Genomic DNA, 15,350 nt, shown 5'->3' on the forward strand with positions numbered 1-15,350 from the left:
TTGACTTGGAGTTACATTGTGTTGTTTAAGTGTTCCCTTTATTTTTTTGAGCAGTGTATGTGCGTCATCCACATGGCACAGGATCTTGTTAGTCCTTTGTAAGGTCCCATATCCAGGCTGTCACTTTTGGCCTCGTCACCAGGTGGCGCTATGTAATGTACTCACCTATCCCTATACCTGCAGCCTGGATTTAGTCCTGCTATTTGTTGGAACACCCACCAGGTGGGGCTGTGTAATGTACTTACCTATCCCTATACCTGCAGCCTGGATTTAGTCCTGCTATTTGTTGGAACACCCACCAGGTGGCGCTGTGTAATGTACTCACCTATCCCTATACCCGCAGCCTGGATTTAGTTATGTTATTTGTTGGAACACCCACCAGGTGGTGCTGTGTGATGTACTACTCACCTATCCCTATACCTGCAGCCTGGATTTAGTTATGTTATTTGTTGGAACACCAGGTGGCGCTGTGTAATGTACTCTCCTATCCCTATGCCTGCAGCCTGCAGCCTGGATTTAGTCCTGTTATTTATACACCCACCATGTGGCGCTGTGTAATGTAATCCCCTACCCCTATACCTGCAGCCTGGATTTAGTCCTGTTATTTGTTGGAACACCCACCAGGTGGCGCTGTGTAATGTAATCACCTAACCCTATACCTGCAGCCTAGATTTAGTCCTGTTATTTGTTGGAGCACCCACCATGTAGCGCTGTGTAATGTAATCACCTACCCCCATGCCTGCATTCTGTATTTAGTCCTCTTATTTATACACCCACCAGACGGCGCTGTGTAATGTAATCCCCTACCCCTATACCTGCAGCCTAGATTTAGTCCTGTTATTTGTTGGAACACCCACCAGGTGGCGCTGTGTAATGTAATCACCTACCCCCATGCCTGCATTCTGTATTTAGTCCTGTTATTTATACACCCACCAGGTGGCGCTGTGGTATCATAGTGCAGCGCCCCCTGGTGCTCCGACAAATGACAGGACTAAATCCAGACTGTAGGTTTAGGTGAGTGCATGACTTACCTGACAAGCTTTCCAGGACAGCAGAGGCGAGGCAGGCACTGAGTCTTCCTATGTGAAACTTGACAAATGTAAGGCAGGAAAATATCATTCCGAAGATGAGAAGCGAGGAGGAGAGAATGATGAGCCCTCTGGTGGCATTAAGGTAACCTAGAAGAACACACGGATTCACAATGTCATGGCTGAATTATGAGACCTCCTGACTGCTGAGGACCGTGGTGTCAAGATTGCCTCATCTAATTAGATTACTGAGCAGCCACCACTAGGGGGAGATGAGAGAATAGGAAAGTATTGTCTAATTCAATGGGAGCTCCCCCTAGTGGTGGCTTCAGGCAGACTTCTTCTTATCATTTAGTCGGAAGCAGGCAGACATCCCACCATAAGGAACTCTGAACCCATGTAAAGTACATAAATTAATATATATCCACTTTCCTAAACCCACAATTAACCCCTTAAACGCTTAGAATAATAAAATAGCTACTTATGGTAATTAAACCCACCAGGACTACAACTTAGGGCACCATGTATAAAGTGTATCCTCAGGAATCCCCTTATCGCCTAAAACCATTACAGATTTTAGATATTAAACTCCAAACTACCCCTAGACGACCAGGGAGATTATAGCAATAAGATCATTAACCCTTAAATCCCCCTGGGGGTAAAGGAAAAATCTCTTCAGCATGGACTTCGTAACAATGTACTATAATTTATTTCCAAGAAACGCAGATACAAAATATCATAAAGAAATCCTTACCGCTCGCCGTCACTTTAAAACATATGTTTTTGGTACAACTTTGCCACAGTCCCATATGGAACAAGTCTGAGCCAAAATTCACCAACCAAAAGTCAGTGAGGGCGCCAGTGAGCAGGAGAACGAAGCTGAGAACGGAGCAGGCGAGCCCAACGATGTTCAGCACCGGCATTCTACACTGTAGGTCCAATCCAGTAAATGGCAGAATCCTGAAGAAAGATAATAGTGATAGGATATCCAGCATCAGGCGGTATACCATGTGCAGGTATGTGAAGACACAGAGAGGCAGTATTATAGTAGTTACATTCCTGTACATAGGAGGCAGTATTATAGTAGTTATATTCTTGTACATAGGAGCAGTATTATAGTAGTTATATTCTTGTACATAGGAGGCCGTATTATAGTAGTTATATTCTTGTACACAGGAGCAGTATTATAGTAGTTATATTCTTGTACATAGGAGCAGTATTATAGTAGTTATATTCTTGTACATAGGAGCAGTATTATAGTAGTTATATTCTTGTACATAGGAGCAGTATTATAGTAGTTATATTCTTGTACATAGGAGCAGTATTATAGTAGTTATAGTCTTGTACATAGGAGCAGTATTATAGTAGTTATATTCTTGTACATGGGAGGCAGTATTATAGTAGTTATATTCTTGTACATAGGAGCAGTATTATAGTAGTTATATTCTTGTACATAGGAGGCAGTATTATAGTAGTTATATTCTTGTACATAGGAGCAGTATTATAGTAGTTATATTCTTGTACATAGGAGCAGTATTATAGTAGTTATATTCTTGTACATAGGAGCAGTATTATAGTAGTTATATTCTTGTACAAAGGAGGCAGTATTATAGTAGTTATATTCTTGTACATAGGAGCAGTATTATAGTAGTTATATTCTTGTATATAGGTACAGTATTATAGTAGTTATATTCTTGTACATAGGAGCAGTATTATAGTAGTTATATTCTTGTACATAGGAGGCAGTATTATAGTAGTTATATTCTTGTACATAGGAGCAGTATTATAGTAGTTATATTCTTGTACATAGGAGCAGTATTATAGTAGTTATATTCTTGTACAAAGGGGCAGTATTATAGTAGTTATATTCTTGTACATAGGAGCAGTATTATAGCAGTTATATTCTTGTACATAGGAGCAGTATTATAGCAGTTATATTCTTGTACATAGGAGGCAGTATTATAGTAGTTATATTCTTGTACATAGGAGCAGTATTATAGTAGTTATATTCTTGTACATAGGAGCAGTATTATAGTAGTTATATTCCTGTACATAGGAGCAGTATTATAGTAGTTATATTCTTGTACATAGGAGCAGTATTATAGCAGTTATATTCTTGTACATAGGAGGCAGTATTATAGTAGTTATATTCTTGTACATAGGAGCAGTATTATAGTAGTTATATTCTTGTACATAGGAGCAGTATTATAGTAGTTATATTCCTGTACATAGGAGGCAGTATTATAGTAGTTATATTCTTGTACATAGGAGCAGTATTATAGTAGTTATATTCTTGTACATAGGAGCAGTATTATAGTAGTTATATTCTTGTACATAGGAGCAGTATTATAGTAGTTATATTCTTGTAGATAGGAGCAGTATTATAGTAGTGATATTCTAGTACATAGGAGCAGTATTATAGTAGTTATATTCTTGTACATAAGAGCAGTATTATAGTAGTTATATTCTTGTACATAGGAGCAGTATTATAGTAGTTATATTCTTGTACATAGCAGTATTATAGTAGTTATAGTCTTGTACATAGGAGCAGTATTATAGTAGTTATATTCTTGTACATGGGAGGCAGTATTATAGTAGTTATATTCTTGTACATAGGAGCAGTATTATAGTAGTTATATTCTTGTACATAGGAGGCAGTATTATAGTAGTTATATTCTTGTACATAGGAGCAGTATTATAGTAGTTATATTCTTGTACATAGGAGCAGTATTATAGTAGTTATATTCTTGTACATAGGAGCAGTATTATAGTAGTTATATTCTTGTACAAAGGAGGCAGTATTATAGTAGTTATATTCTTGTACATAGGAGCAGTATTATAGTAGTTATATTCTTGTATATAGGTACAGTATTATAGTAGTTATATTCTTGTACATAGGAGCAGTATTATAGTAGTTATATTCTTGTACATAGGAGGCAGTATTATAGTAGTTATATTCTTGTACATAGGAGCAGTATTATAGTAGTTATATTCTTGTACATAGGAGCAGTATTATAGTAGTTATATTCTTGTACAAAGGGGCAGTATTATAGTAGTTATATTCTTGTACATAGGAGCAGTATTATAGCAGTTATATTCTTGTACATAGGAGCAGTATTATAGCAGTTATATTCTTGTACATAGGAGGCAGTATTATAGTAGTTATATTCTTGTACATAGGAGCAGTATTATAGTAGTTATATTCTTGTACATAGGAGCAGTATTATAGTAGTTATATTCCTGTACATAGGAGCAGTATTATAGTAGTTATATTCTTGTACATAGGAGCAGTATTATAGCAGTTATATTCTTGTACATAGGAGGCAGTATTATAGTAGTTATATTCTTGTACATAGGAGCAGTATTATAGTAGTTATATTCTTGTACATAGGAGCAGTATTATAGTAGTTATATTCCTGTACATAGGAGGCAGTATTATAGTAGTTATATTCTTGTACATAGGAGCAGTATTATAGTAGTTATATTCTTGTACATAGGAGCAGTATTATAGTAGTTATATTCTTGTACATAGGAGCAGTATTATAGTAGTTATATTCTTGTAGATAGGAGCAGTATTATAGTAGTGATATTCTAGTACATAGGAGCAGTATTATAGTAGTTATATTCTTGCACATAAGAGCAGTATTATAGTAGTTATATTCTTGTACATAGGAGCAGTATTATAGTAGTTATATTCTTGTACATAGGAACAGTATTATAGTAGTTATATTCTTGTATATAGGAGCAGTATTATAGTAGTTATATTCTTGTACATATGAGCAGTATTATAGTAGTTATATTCTTGTACATAGGAGCAGTATTATAGTAGTTATATTCTTGTACATAGGAGCAGTATTATAGTAGTTATATTCGTGTACATATGAGCAGTATTATAGTAGTTATATTCTTGTACATAGGAGCAGTATTATAGTAGTTATATTCTTGTACATAGGAGCAGTATTATAGTAGTTATATTCTTGTACATAGGAGCAGTATTATAGTAGTTATATTCTTGTACATAGGAGCAGTATTATAGTAGTTATATTCTTGTACATAGGAGCAGTATTATAGCAGTTATATTCTTGTACATAGGAGCAGTATTATAGTAGTTATATTCTTGTACATAGGAGCAGTATTATAGTAGTTATATTCTTGTACATATGAGCAGTATTATAGTAGTTATATTCCTGTACATAGGAGGCAGTATTATAGTAGTTATATTCTTGCACATAGGAGCAGTATTATAGTAGTTATATTCTTGTACATAGGAGCAGTATTATAGCAGTTATATTCTTGTACACAGGATCAGTATTATAGTAGTTATATTCTTGTACATAGGAGACAGTATTATAGTAGTTATATTCTTGTACATAGGAGCAGTATTATAGTAGTTATATTCTTGTACATAGGAGCAGTATTATAGTAGTTATATTCTTGTACATAGGAGCAGTATTATAGTAGTTATATTCTTGTACATAGGAGCAGTATTATTATAGTAGTTATATTCTTGTACATAGGAGCAGTATTATAGTAGTTATATTCTTGTACGTAGGAGCATTATTATAGTAGTTATATTCTTGTACATAGGAGCAGTATTATAGTAGTTATATTCTTGTACATAGGAGCAGTATTATAGTAGTTATATTCTTGTACATAGGAGGCAGTATTATAGTAGTTATATTCTTGTACATAGGAGGCAGTATTATAGTAGTTATATTCTTGTACATAGAAGCAGTATTATAGTAGTTATATTCTTGTACATAGGAGCAGTATTATAGTAGTTATATTCTTGTACATAGGAGCAGTATTATAGTAGTTATATTCCTGTACATAGGAGCAGTATTATAGTAGTTATATTCCTGTACATAGGAGGCAGTATTATAGTAGTTATATTCTTGTACATAGGAGGCAGTATTATAGTAGTTATACTCTTGCACATAGGAGCAGTATTATAGTAGTTATATTCTTGTACATAGGAGCAGTATTATAGTAGTTATATTCTTGTACATAGGAGGCAGTATTATAGTAGTTATACTCTTGCACATAGAGGGCATGTCCTTCCCTTCCTCCACTTCTTTTGGCTGCTCATTCATACTGCATAGAGGTTGCAATGAAGTCAGAAGATAACTCCTGGCATATGAAGGAATATCTTTATCCTGTATTTCGGGAACATTTTCGGTCCTATTACTGGTGATGTCAGCAGTGATGAGAATTGCTCTTTATGATCTGAGCTGTAAGCGTTTGAGGTCTGTGCAGTTCGCCATATTTTTGTCTGAAACCTGCTTTTATGTGTCACTGAGAAAGCCACAGATCTCACAGGATGTGTCACGTAATATTTCAGCCGCAGCACATCTCTGACCTGTAACAGGTTCTGTACCCCTTTAAATAATGCAATATAATAGACGATAATATTGAGCCAAAGGCGACAACTGTGACAACTCTTGTGAAGCTTCAGTGAAGGTCATCTCTCACCCATATTAGGATCATATACACAATATGTTACACATTCATATTTCAGAAGTTATAGCATATTGTCTATTTCCTGCACAGTGCCAGATACGTGACACTGCGCTTCACACATTAAACACATATGAGAAACGTGTTGTGCGGTCAGTGAACTGTGAATATCACGGATGAACACGAAAAAGCCTCATTTTCCAGAAGTGTTGATTTGTCTCACTGTGCAGCAAATGTGTCTGAATTATGATACATCAAAAGGTTAACTGGCTATGCTAACAACAAGCCTGGCTCTGCTATATCTATGAAGATGTTATGTGAAAAGAATACATTCTACAAAGAATACAAAAACTATAGGAAAGCCTGTCATCCCCATGACTATACAAGAAGGGGCCTGTCATTGTCATCCAGCTTTCCTAGAGCCCTGAATGGTAAATCTGTTCCGTAATATACACTACTCACCAAAAGTTAGGGATATTTGGCTTGTGGGTGAAATTTTAGGATGAACCTAAAATGCACTTTAACCCTTACAGGTGAACTTAATGTGACCTCTAACCTTCTGAATGCACATGTCCAACTGTTCAGTACTTTTTGCAGAACTTGCTGTTCTATAACAAGGAGCTTAACGGCAAAATTCAAAACAGGTGTTTGATCCATGAATCGCCCAATAAATTTCCCGGTTCAATTAGAATTGGTATTTCGCCATAGTGATGTGCACCTGCAGGCAGGTTGTGCTGACCCAACCCCTTATTCTTTTCTTTGTAGTATATATTGGAGGCGTGGCGATCTCCTTGGAGTCATTGCACACCTGACCAGTTAATCTGTCCTTGAGGCTGGTTTTAAAGTCAGTATAAAACTGAGTCTGCTTGTATAGAACCTACCATTAGCCATCTGGCTCCAGGAGAAGTATATGGTGGGTTCAGCATGCATGTTGGTACTTGCATCCCTGGATCCGATGAAAGCTGTAATGGCACCGGACGGGGTTACAAGCAAAGTGTACTTGGCTTGCATGCTGACCTGCATTCCCTGGATTTTATGTGGCTGTCATGGCCCATGAACAGGTAGGAACAAGAGTTAGGGACCACTCATGAGACAGCCTTGACGCGGTGAGTGGCTTACTATGCTTTGGCCAAAATATAAACCAATGTCTCATCCAGCATGGAGGGCAGAGTGCTGGATGTAGTGTGCGATCACATTTGCATTTTCCGTTTGTATATGTATTTCGCCATAGCGATCTGCACCTACAGGCAGGTTGTGCTGACCCAACCCCTTATTTTTTTCTTTGTAGTATATATTGGAGGCGTGGCGATCTCCTTGGAGTCATTGCACACCTGACCAGTTAATCTGTCCTTGAGGCTGGTTTTAAAGTCAGTATAAAACTGAGTCTGCTTGTATAGAACCTACCATTAGCCATCTGGCTCCAGGAGAAGTATATGGTAGGTTCAGCATGCATGTTGGTACTTGCATCCCTGGATCCGATGAAAGCTGTAATGGCACCGGACGGGGTTACAAGCAAAGTGTACTTGGCTTGCATGCTGACCTGCATTCCCTGGATTTTATGTGGCTGTCATGGCCCATGAACAGGTAGGAACAAGAGTTAGGGACCACTCATGAGACAACCTTGACGCGGTGAGTGGCTTACTATGCTTTGGCCAAAATATAAACCAATGTCTCATCCAGCATGGAGGGCAGAGTGCTGGATGTAGTGTGCGATCACATTTGCATTTTCCGTTTGTATATGTATTTCGCCATAGTGATGTGCACCTGCAGGCAGGTTGTGCTGACCCAACCCCTTATTCTTAGAATTGGTATTTAATAGTCCTCCTCATCATGCTGCTCACATTTTGACATCATGAGACCAAGACGACACCTAACAGTTGATGAACAGTACCTCACCATTACGAGGCTTCAAAGCAGGTTTTCTCAGACAGAAGTGGCCCCTGAGCTTTGTTAATGGCACAGTGACAAGCCCATACAACTAGAAGAACATCATTAATCCGGTAATTATTCCTCTGCATGAACAACACAGGCCTAATGTCATCTTCATGGAGGACGACGCACCAGCTCATCGAGGTCATTAGGGAACGGCTGCTGGAGACTGTAGGACCTCAAATGCAGTCGCCTGCACTTTCTCCAGATCTGAATCCCATTGATAACCTATGGGATCAGCTGAGTTGCCGTGTAGAGGCTCGTAACTCTGTGCCCCACAACTTCAATGACCTGAGGGACGCCCTTCAAGAAGAGTGGGATGCCATGCCTCAGCAGAGCATAAGTCGCCTTGTGAACAGCAGGAGACGTCGTTGGAAAGCTGGAATTGATGCTCAAGGCCACAGGACAAGTTATAGAGACACTGACATTTTGTGGCGGTATACCCAGCACTGGGGTGGGCTTTTGTTTAAAGGAAATCACCATTGCTGCTTCTACTTAATGTCCGACTCTCATGATATAATACCACCGTAGCGGGAACTTTTTACGTTTTCCATAAATTTCACCCGAAAGCCAAATTTCCCAAACTTTTTGTGAGTAGTGTACTTCGGAAGACTAACACAGTCATCTATCCAGTCTGCTACAATGTAATGTGGATCCAGAGGAAGCAAAAAAAACTGAGGTAGAGGCAAATTTTTCTCATTTTGGGGGAAAATTTCTTTCCTGACTCCAATCAGGCAATCAGAATAATCAATGACCCTTCTCCAGAAATCTAGTAGCCATAGCCTGTAATATTATTGCACTCTAGAAATACGTCCAGGCCCCTGCTGAACTCTTTTAGGTTGCTTTCACATAAGCGTTGCTGTCCGGTTTTCAGATCCGGCAGGGGATCTCAGAACCACAGCAAAACGCTTCCGTTTGAATAATTCAACCGGCTGCATTGTTCAGAAGGGATCCGCTTGTTTTATATCGAAAAGGAAGAAACCGGATCCAGCACTAAAACCATTGTAAGCCAATGGGTGCCGGATCCAGTTTTTTTGCGATAAAAAAAAAAAGAAAACAGATCCGGCACCATTGACTTACATGGTGTTTGGTGATCCGGCATGTTCGGTTTGCCGTGCTGCACACAATTGTATATCCGGCACAAACAATGCATTCTGGTGCACTACGTTCCGGTTTGTTCAGTTTTGTCCCCATTGACAATGAATCCTGTGACGGATCTGAAAACCGGACAGCAGACCGCAGATGTGAAAGTAGTGACCTCCCCATCACCACCTCCTCAGGCAGAGAGCTCCATAGTCTCACTGCTCTTACCGTAAAGAATCCTCTTCTATGTTTGTGTACAAACCTTCTTTCCTCCAGACGCAGAGGATGTCCCCTCGTCACAGTCACAGTCCTGGGGATAAATAGATGATGGGAGAGATCTCTGTACTGACCCCTGATATATTTATACATGGTTTTTATACAGTGTTTCTATGTATATGTGGTACTTACTGGTGACTGATCTATATATATTTAATTCTGACCCCTGTGGTACCCCACTAGTAATAGTCACCCCTATAATTCTGACCCCTGTGGTACCCCACTAGTAATAGTCACCCCTATAATTCTGACCCCTGTGGTACCCCACTAGTAATAGTCACCCCTATAATTCTGACCCCTGTGGTACCCCACTAGTAATAGTCACCCCTATAATTCTGACCCCTGTGGTACCCCACTAGTAATAGTCACCCCTATAATTCTGACCCCTGTGGTACCCCACTAGTAATAGTCACCCCTATAATTCTGACCCCTGTTGCAGGGTTGCCAACCAGATTTTTTCTTTTTTCTGGACAATTTATCCCAAAATCACGGACAGCCAACATTTTTTACGGACAAATTCGAAAACCATAATGGATGATGAAGGTTATAAGTAGGGTTGAGGGAACCCAAACTGTAAAGTTCGGGTTCGTACCGAACTTTAGGATTTTTGGACCCCGGACCCGAACATTTCAGTAAAAGTTCAGGTTCGGTGTTCGGCGCTTTCTTGGCGCTTTTAGAAAGGCTGCAGAGCAGCCAATCAACAAGCGTTTAACTGTCAGACCTTAGAAGCCATCAGAGCCATGCCTACTAATGGCATGGCTGTGATTGGCCAGTGCAGCATGTGACCCAGCCTCTATATAAGCTTGGGTCACGTAGCGCTGCACGTCACTCTGCTCTGATCAGTGTAGGGAGAGGCTGCTGGTGATTTCAGGGAGAGAATAGGAGAGAATCTTTGCTCAAACTCTGAATCTAACTCAGCGATCTACATCTATTGTGTTGTGTGGGTGCAGGGCACTATCTTTTTACCCTGCCCTGAGCCCAGTGACCGAAAAAAAATAACTTTTATCCGTCTGTCAGTTAGGTGGGCGGCGGCGACAGCCATTTTATGCAAGCTCAGTGCATTAGCACTGCATCTGAGCTTTTGGGACATTGAAAATCCCAATGTTTTTGGCAATTTACAACACCTGGTGCATTTGCAGGCTTAGTCAGTGTGCAATTTAAGCTAGAAATACAGCCATCATTTTCTGGGGTTTTAAAAAAACACTTTTTGTGCCAAAAACCACTATTTTCCAGATCTGCAAGTGTTAAATTCAAGTTTAATATATACAGCTTTCATATTCTGTTACCAAAAAAAACACTTTTTTGGCAATCTACAACATCTGGATTAGTCAGTGTGCAATTAAGCTAGAAATACACCCATCATTTTTGGGGGTTTGAAAAAACACTTTTTTTTACAAAAACCGCTATTTTCAGGCCTTGCAGCATCAGCACGTGTGAAATTCCAGGGTTATATACAGCTGTCAAATTCAGTTGTTAAACAAACACCCATTTGGGCAAAAAAAAATTAGTTGGCAGCCTTTGCTCCAGGTGTCATTGTGAGATACGCCTTTACATACTATCTTTCTATTCAGTTATTTGAAATAAAGCCATTTTGGGCACAATTCTTTGATAGCGTCCTAGTGTGGATCAGGGCGTGTGAGATACACCCTTTAAATACAGGGGTTCTATTCAGGTATTTGACATACAGCCATTTTGGGCCAACAAATTTAATTGCGGCCTAGTGTGGATCAGGGTGTGTGAGATACACCCTGTATATACAGGGCTTATATTCTTTCATTAATAAAACACCCTATTTGGTGTAATATACTCAATTTTTCAGTCCTTGCAGCATCTTGACATTTGAGATTCCAGGGTTATATACTGCTGCCATATTCAGTTATTAAGCAAACACCCGTTTGGGCAAAAAAAGTTTATTTGGCAGCCTTTGCTGCATATGTTATTGTGAGATACACCCTTTATACGTGGGTTAAATTCAGATATTTGAAATACCTCTATTTGGTGCACAAATCTTTAATTGAGGCCTAGTCTGGTTCAGGCAGTGTGAGATACACCCTGTACATACTGTTGTTCTATTCTACTAATAATTAAACACCCATTTTGGGCAAGATCCTAAATTCGAGAAATATGAGGAGAGCGTCAAATATGGGACGTGGCCCCGGTCGTGGTGCTGCTGGTGGAGCTCCTGTTGCAGGGAGAGGACGTGGTCGATCTGTGCCAGGTACATGCACAAGTAAAACCCCTTCCTCAGGTGCGAGTAGGCGACAGAACCTGCAGCGGTATTTGGTCGGGCCTAATGCGGCTCTACGAATGGTGAGGCCTGAACAAGTACAGGCGATAGTAGATTGGGTTGCTGACAGTGGATCCAGTTCCTTCACATTGTCTCCCACCCAGTCTCCTGCTGAAAGACCACAGTTGGCACCTGCAGCCGATGTCCATCAGTCTTTCATCTCACCCCCTTCCAAATCAGCCAAGCAGTCTGAGCCCCAAGTCATGCAGCAGTCTCTTCTGCTTTTTGATGACTCTGTTAGCAGGGTTTCCCAGGGCCATCCACCTAGCCCTGCCCCAGAAGTAGAAGAGATTGATTGCACCGATGCCCAACCACTTATCTTTCAAGATGAGTACATGGGAAGACCATAGCAGCACGTCTCGGATGATGACGAAACACAGGTGCCAACTGCTGGGGCTTTAGAAAGTGTGCAGACCGACAAGGAGGGCAGGGGTGAAGACTGGGTGGAAGATGATGTGGAGGACGATGAGGTGCCAGCTGGGACGGGGGTGCCAGCAGGCCCAGAAGCAATGAGCGATTCCATCAATACAGATGGAAGCGCTCATTGCTGAAGCGCTGACACCCACATACTGCGGCGGGGCAGGGAGCGGAGCGCATAGTTCCCTGCCCCGCCGCCGATCACCGCCATAGGCTTCAGGCCTATTAGGCCTGAAGCCTATGCGGTAGTGAAATCCCGGCGCATTCGCGCGTGATGACATCATCGCGCGCGCCTGTGCCGGGACTCAGCAGTACAGTGCTGGGACTCTGCAAGCAAGCGCAGGCAAGTATTTAGCTTTTAGTTTTTTTTATGTGCCAACTTTGGGGGACATGAGGGGGCCGGGGTGCACACAGGACAAAGGACGTGTGGGGGGAAAATATGGTGGGATACTGTGTGGGGGCAAACTTTATTTTAACTTTATAATGTGCCAATTTTGGGGGACATGAGTGGGGTGCACACAGGAGGACGTGGGGGGGGATATGGTGGGATACTGTGTGGCACAGTGGGGGGCAAATTATTATGGGAGGGATGGCTGTGTGGGGGACACTACTGTGTGGGGGACACTACTGTGTGGGGGCAGCGTGGGGGGCAGCGTGTGGGACACTACTGTGTGGGGGACACTACTGTGTGGGGGGCAGCGTGGGAGACACTACTGTGTGGGGAACACTACTGTGTGGGGAACACTACTGTGTGGGGGCAGCATGGGGGACACTACTATGTGGGGGGCAGCGTGGGGGACACTACTGTGTGGGGGACACTACTGTGTGGGGGGCAGCGTGGGGGACACTACTGTGTGGGGGCAGCATGGGGGACACTACTGTGTGGGGGGCAGCGTGGGGAACACTACTGTGTGGGGGCAGCATGGGGGACACTACTGTGTCGGGGGCAGCGTGGGGGACACTACTATGTGGGGGGCAGCGTGGGGGACACTACTGTGTGGGGGACACTACTGTGTGGGGGGCAGCGTGGGGGACACTACTGTGTGGGGGGCAGCATGGGGGGACTACTGGGTGGGGGACAATACTGTATGGGGGCAGTGTGGGGGACAATACTGTATGGGGGCAGTGTGGGGGACACTACTGTGTGGGGAAAATTACTGTGTGGGGGAAATTTCTATATGGGGCCCTTTCTATTGGGGAGGCACTGTAGGGGCAATTCTATTATTTCTGGGGACACTATACAGGGATTATTACCTGGAGCACAATAGAGGGTGGTATTATTACTCGGGGCACTCTAGGGGACATTATAGCTGCTGTAGACACTATAGGGACATTGGGGTCATTCCACCTACACCGCTACATCCACCGCCTCCTCAAACTCCTACTCCATATGGAACTCCACCTCATAAATCCATTTTTTTTATTTTTATTTGAACGTATTTTATTTTCTAGCATTTCACTACTTTGTCATTTACATTTAGACCGGTTTAAAAAAAAAAAAACATTTGTCAGTTACATTTTATGGTCAAATTCACCAATTTTTGGGTGTAATATACCCCTCCTCTACCTAGTTGACAGCTTAATAAATTTCAATAATTTTTATTTTACATTTTCGGGTGATAATAAACAATTTCTTTCTGTCATAGACCCTTGCCCTTCCAAGTAGACAGGTTAATACATTTCTGTAATTTTTCTGTTACAATCTTGGGTTGACATTATACAATTTTAGACGTGAATAAACCCCTGCTCTGCATAGGTGACCGGGAATAACATTTCTGAAATGCTTCTATAATTGATGCGCGCCACCTCCTTTGATTCAATGCTTAAAGGGGTTCTGCACTTTCATTTAACTGATGATCTATCCTCTGGATAGATCATCAGCTTCTGATCGGCCGGGGTCCGATACCCGGGACCCCCGCCGATCAGCTGTTTGAGAAGGCAGCGGCGCTCCAGCAGTGCTGCGGCGTTCTCACTGTTTACCACCGGGCCGCCGTCCCACTGACGTCACGACTAGTATCAACTAGCGTGGGCGCGGCTAAGCTCTGTTCACTTGAATGGAGGGGGTTATCACAGGTTATATTTCCCAATGTTTTGGGGTGTACCCTAATTTTAAAAAATAAAAATACATTTTAAAACAAAAAGCAGTGTAGGCTACCTCCTCCTCCTCCTCCTCCTCCACCGCCGCTTCCACATCCACCCCCTCCTCAACCTCCTACTCCATATGGACCTCGTCCTCCTAGATCAAGATTATAATTTTATATTTTTACCTATTTTATGTTGTTTAAAGTCATTTACCTATCCACATTTGTTTGCAGAGCTCTTGTCATGCTCTTAACCACATTTTGACGCCATTTGCAGCCCTCTAGCCCTTTCCATGACATTTTTACAGCCATTTTAGTGCTCCAAAGTTCGGGTCCCCATTGACTTCAATGGGGTCCGGGGTCAAGTTTAGGTCCCGAACTCGAACTTTTTTCTGAAGTTCGGCCGAACCCGAACATCCAGGTGTCTGGGCAACTCTAGTTATAAGTAATACCTGTCTATAGCTCAATATACTGAGTGATAACACCTTATTACCAACATTTACTGGGAGCTGTAAAATGATGATAATTACCACCAAAATAATCTCGTCCACTACCACCAGCCGCAAAAACATCACGGGCACATCTATTTTCTTTCACGGGCACAGGAAAAAAGTTGCCTATTTTTACGGACTGTCCAGAAATCTCTGGACAGTTGGCAACCCTGCACTGTGGTACCCCACTAGTAACAGTGACCCCTCTAATTCTGACCTCTGTGGTACCCCACTAGTAACAGTGACCCCTCTAATTCTGACCTCTGTGGTACCCCTCTAGTAACAGTGACCCCTCTAATTC

The 15,350-nt window shown here is 41.6% G+C and overlaps 1 protein-coding gene across 1 annotated transcript in view; it reads right to left on the minus strand.

Moving 5' to 3' along the window:
- LOC120992099 (protein NKG7-like) overlaps nucleotides 1-9,766 on the minus strand; it is a 12,741-nt gene extending 2,975 nt beyond the window's left edge. Inside the window, exons 1-3 of the mRNA XM_040420867.1 lie at nucleotides 9,726-9,766; nucleotides 1,783-1,988; nucleotides 1,032-1,178 (exon numbers count right to left, since the gene is read on the minus strand). Coding sequence (XP_040276801.1) covers nucleotides 1,032-1,178; nucleotides 1,783-1,951 — 316 coding nt within the window. The 5' untranslated portion in view covers nucleotides 1,952-1,988; nucleotides 9,726-9,766. The remainder of the gene's footprint in view (nucleotides 1-1,031; nucleotides 1,179-1,782; nucleotides 1,989-9,725) is intronic.
- Between the last annotated feature and the right edge of the window lie 5,584 nt (nucleotides 9,767-15,350).

This window comes from Bufo bufo, chromosome 1 (genome assembly GCF_905171765.1).
Source record: "Bufo bufo chromosome 1, aBufBuf1.1, whole genome shotgun sequence".
Lineage (NCBI taxonomy): Eukaryota > Metazoa > Chordata > Amphibia > Anura > Bufonidae > Bufo > Bufo bufo.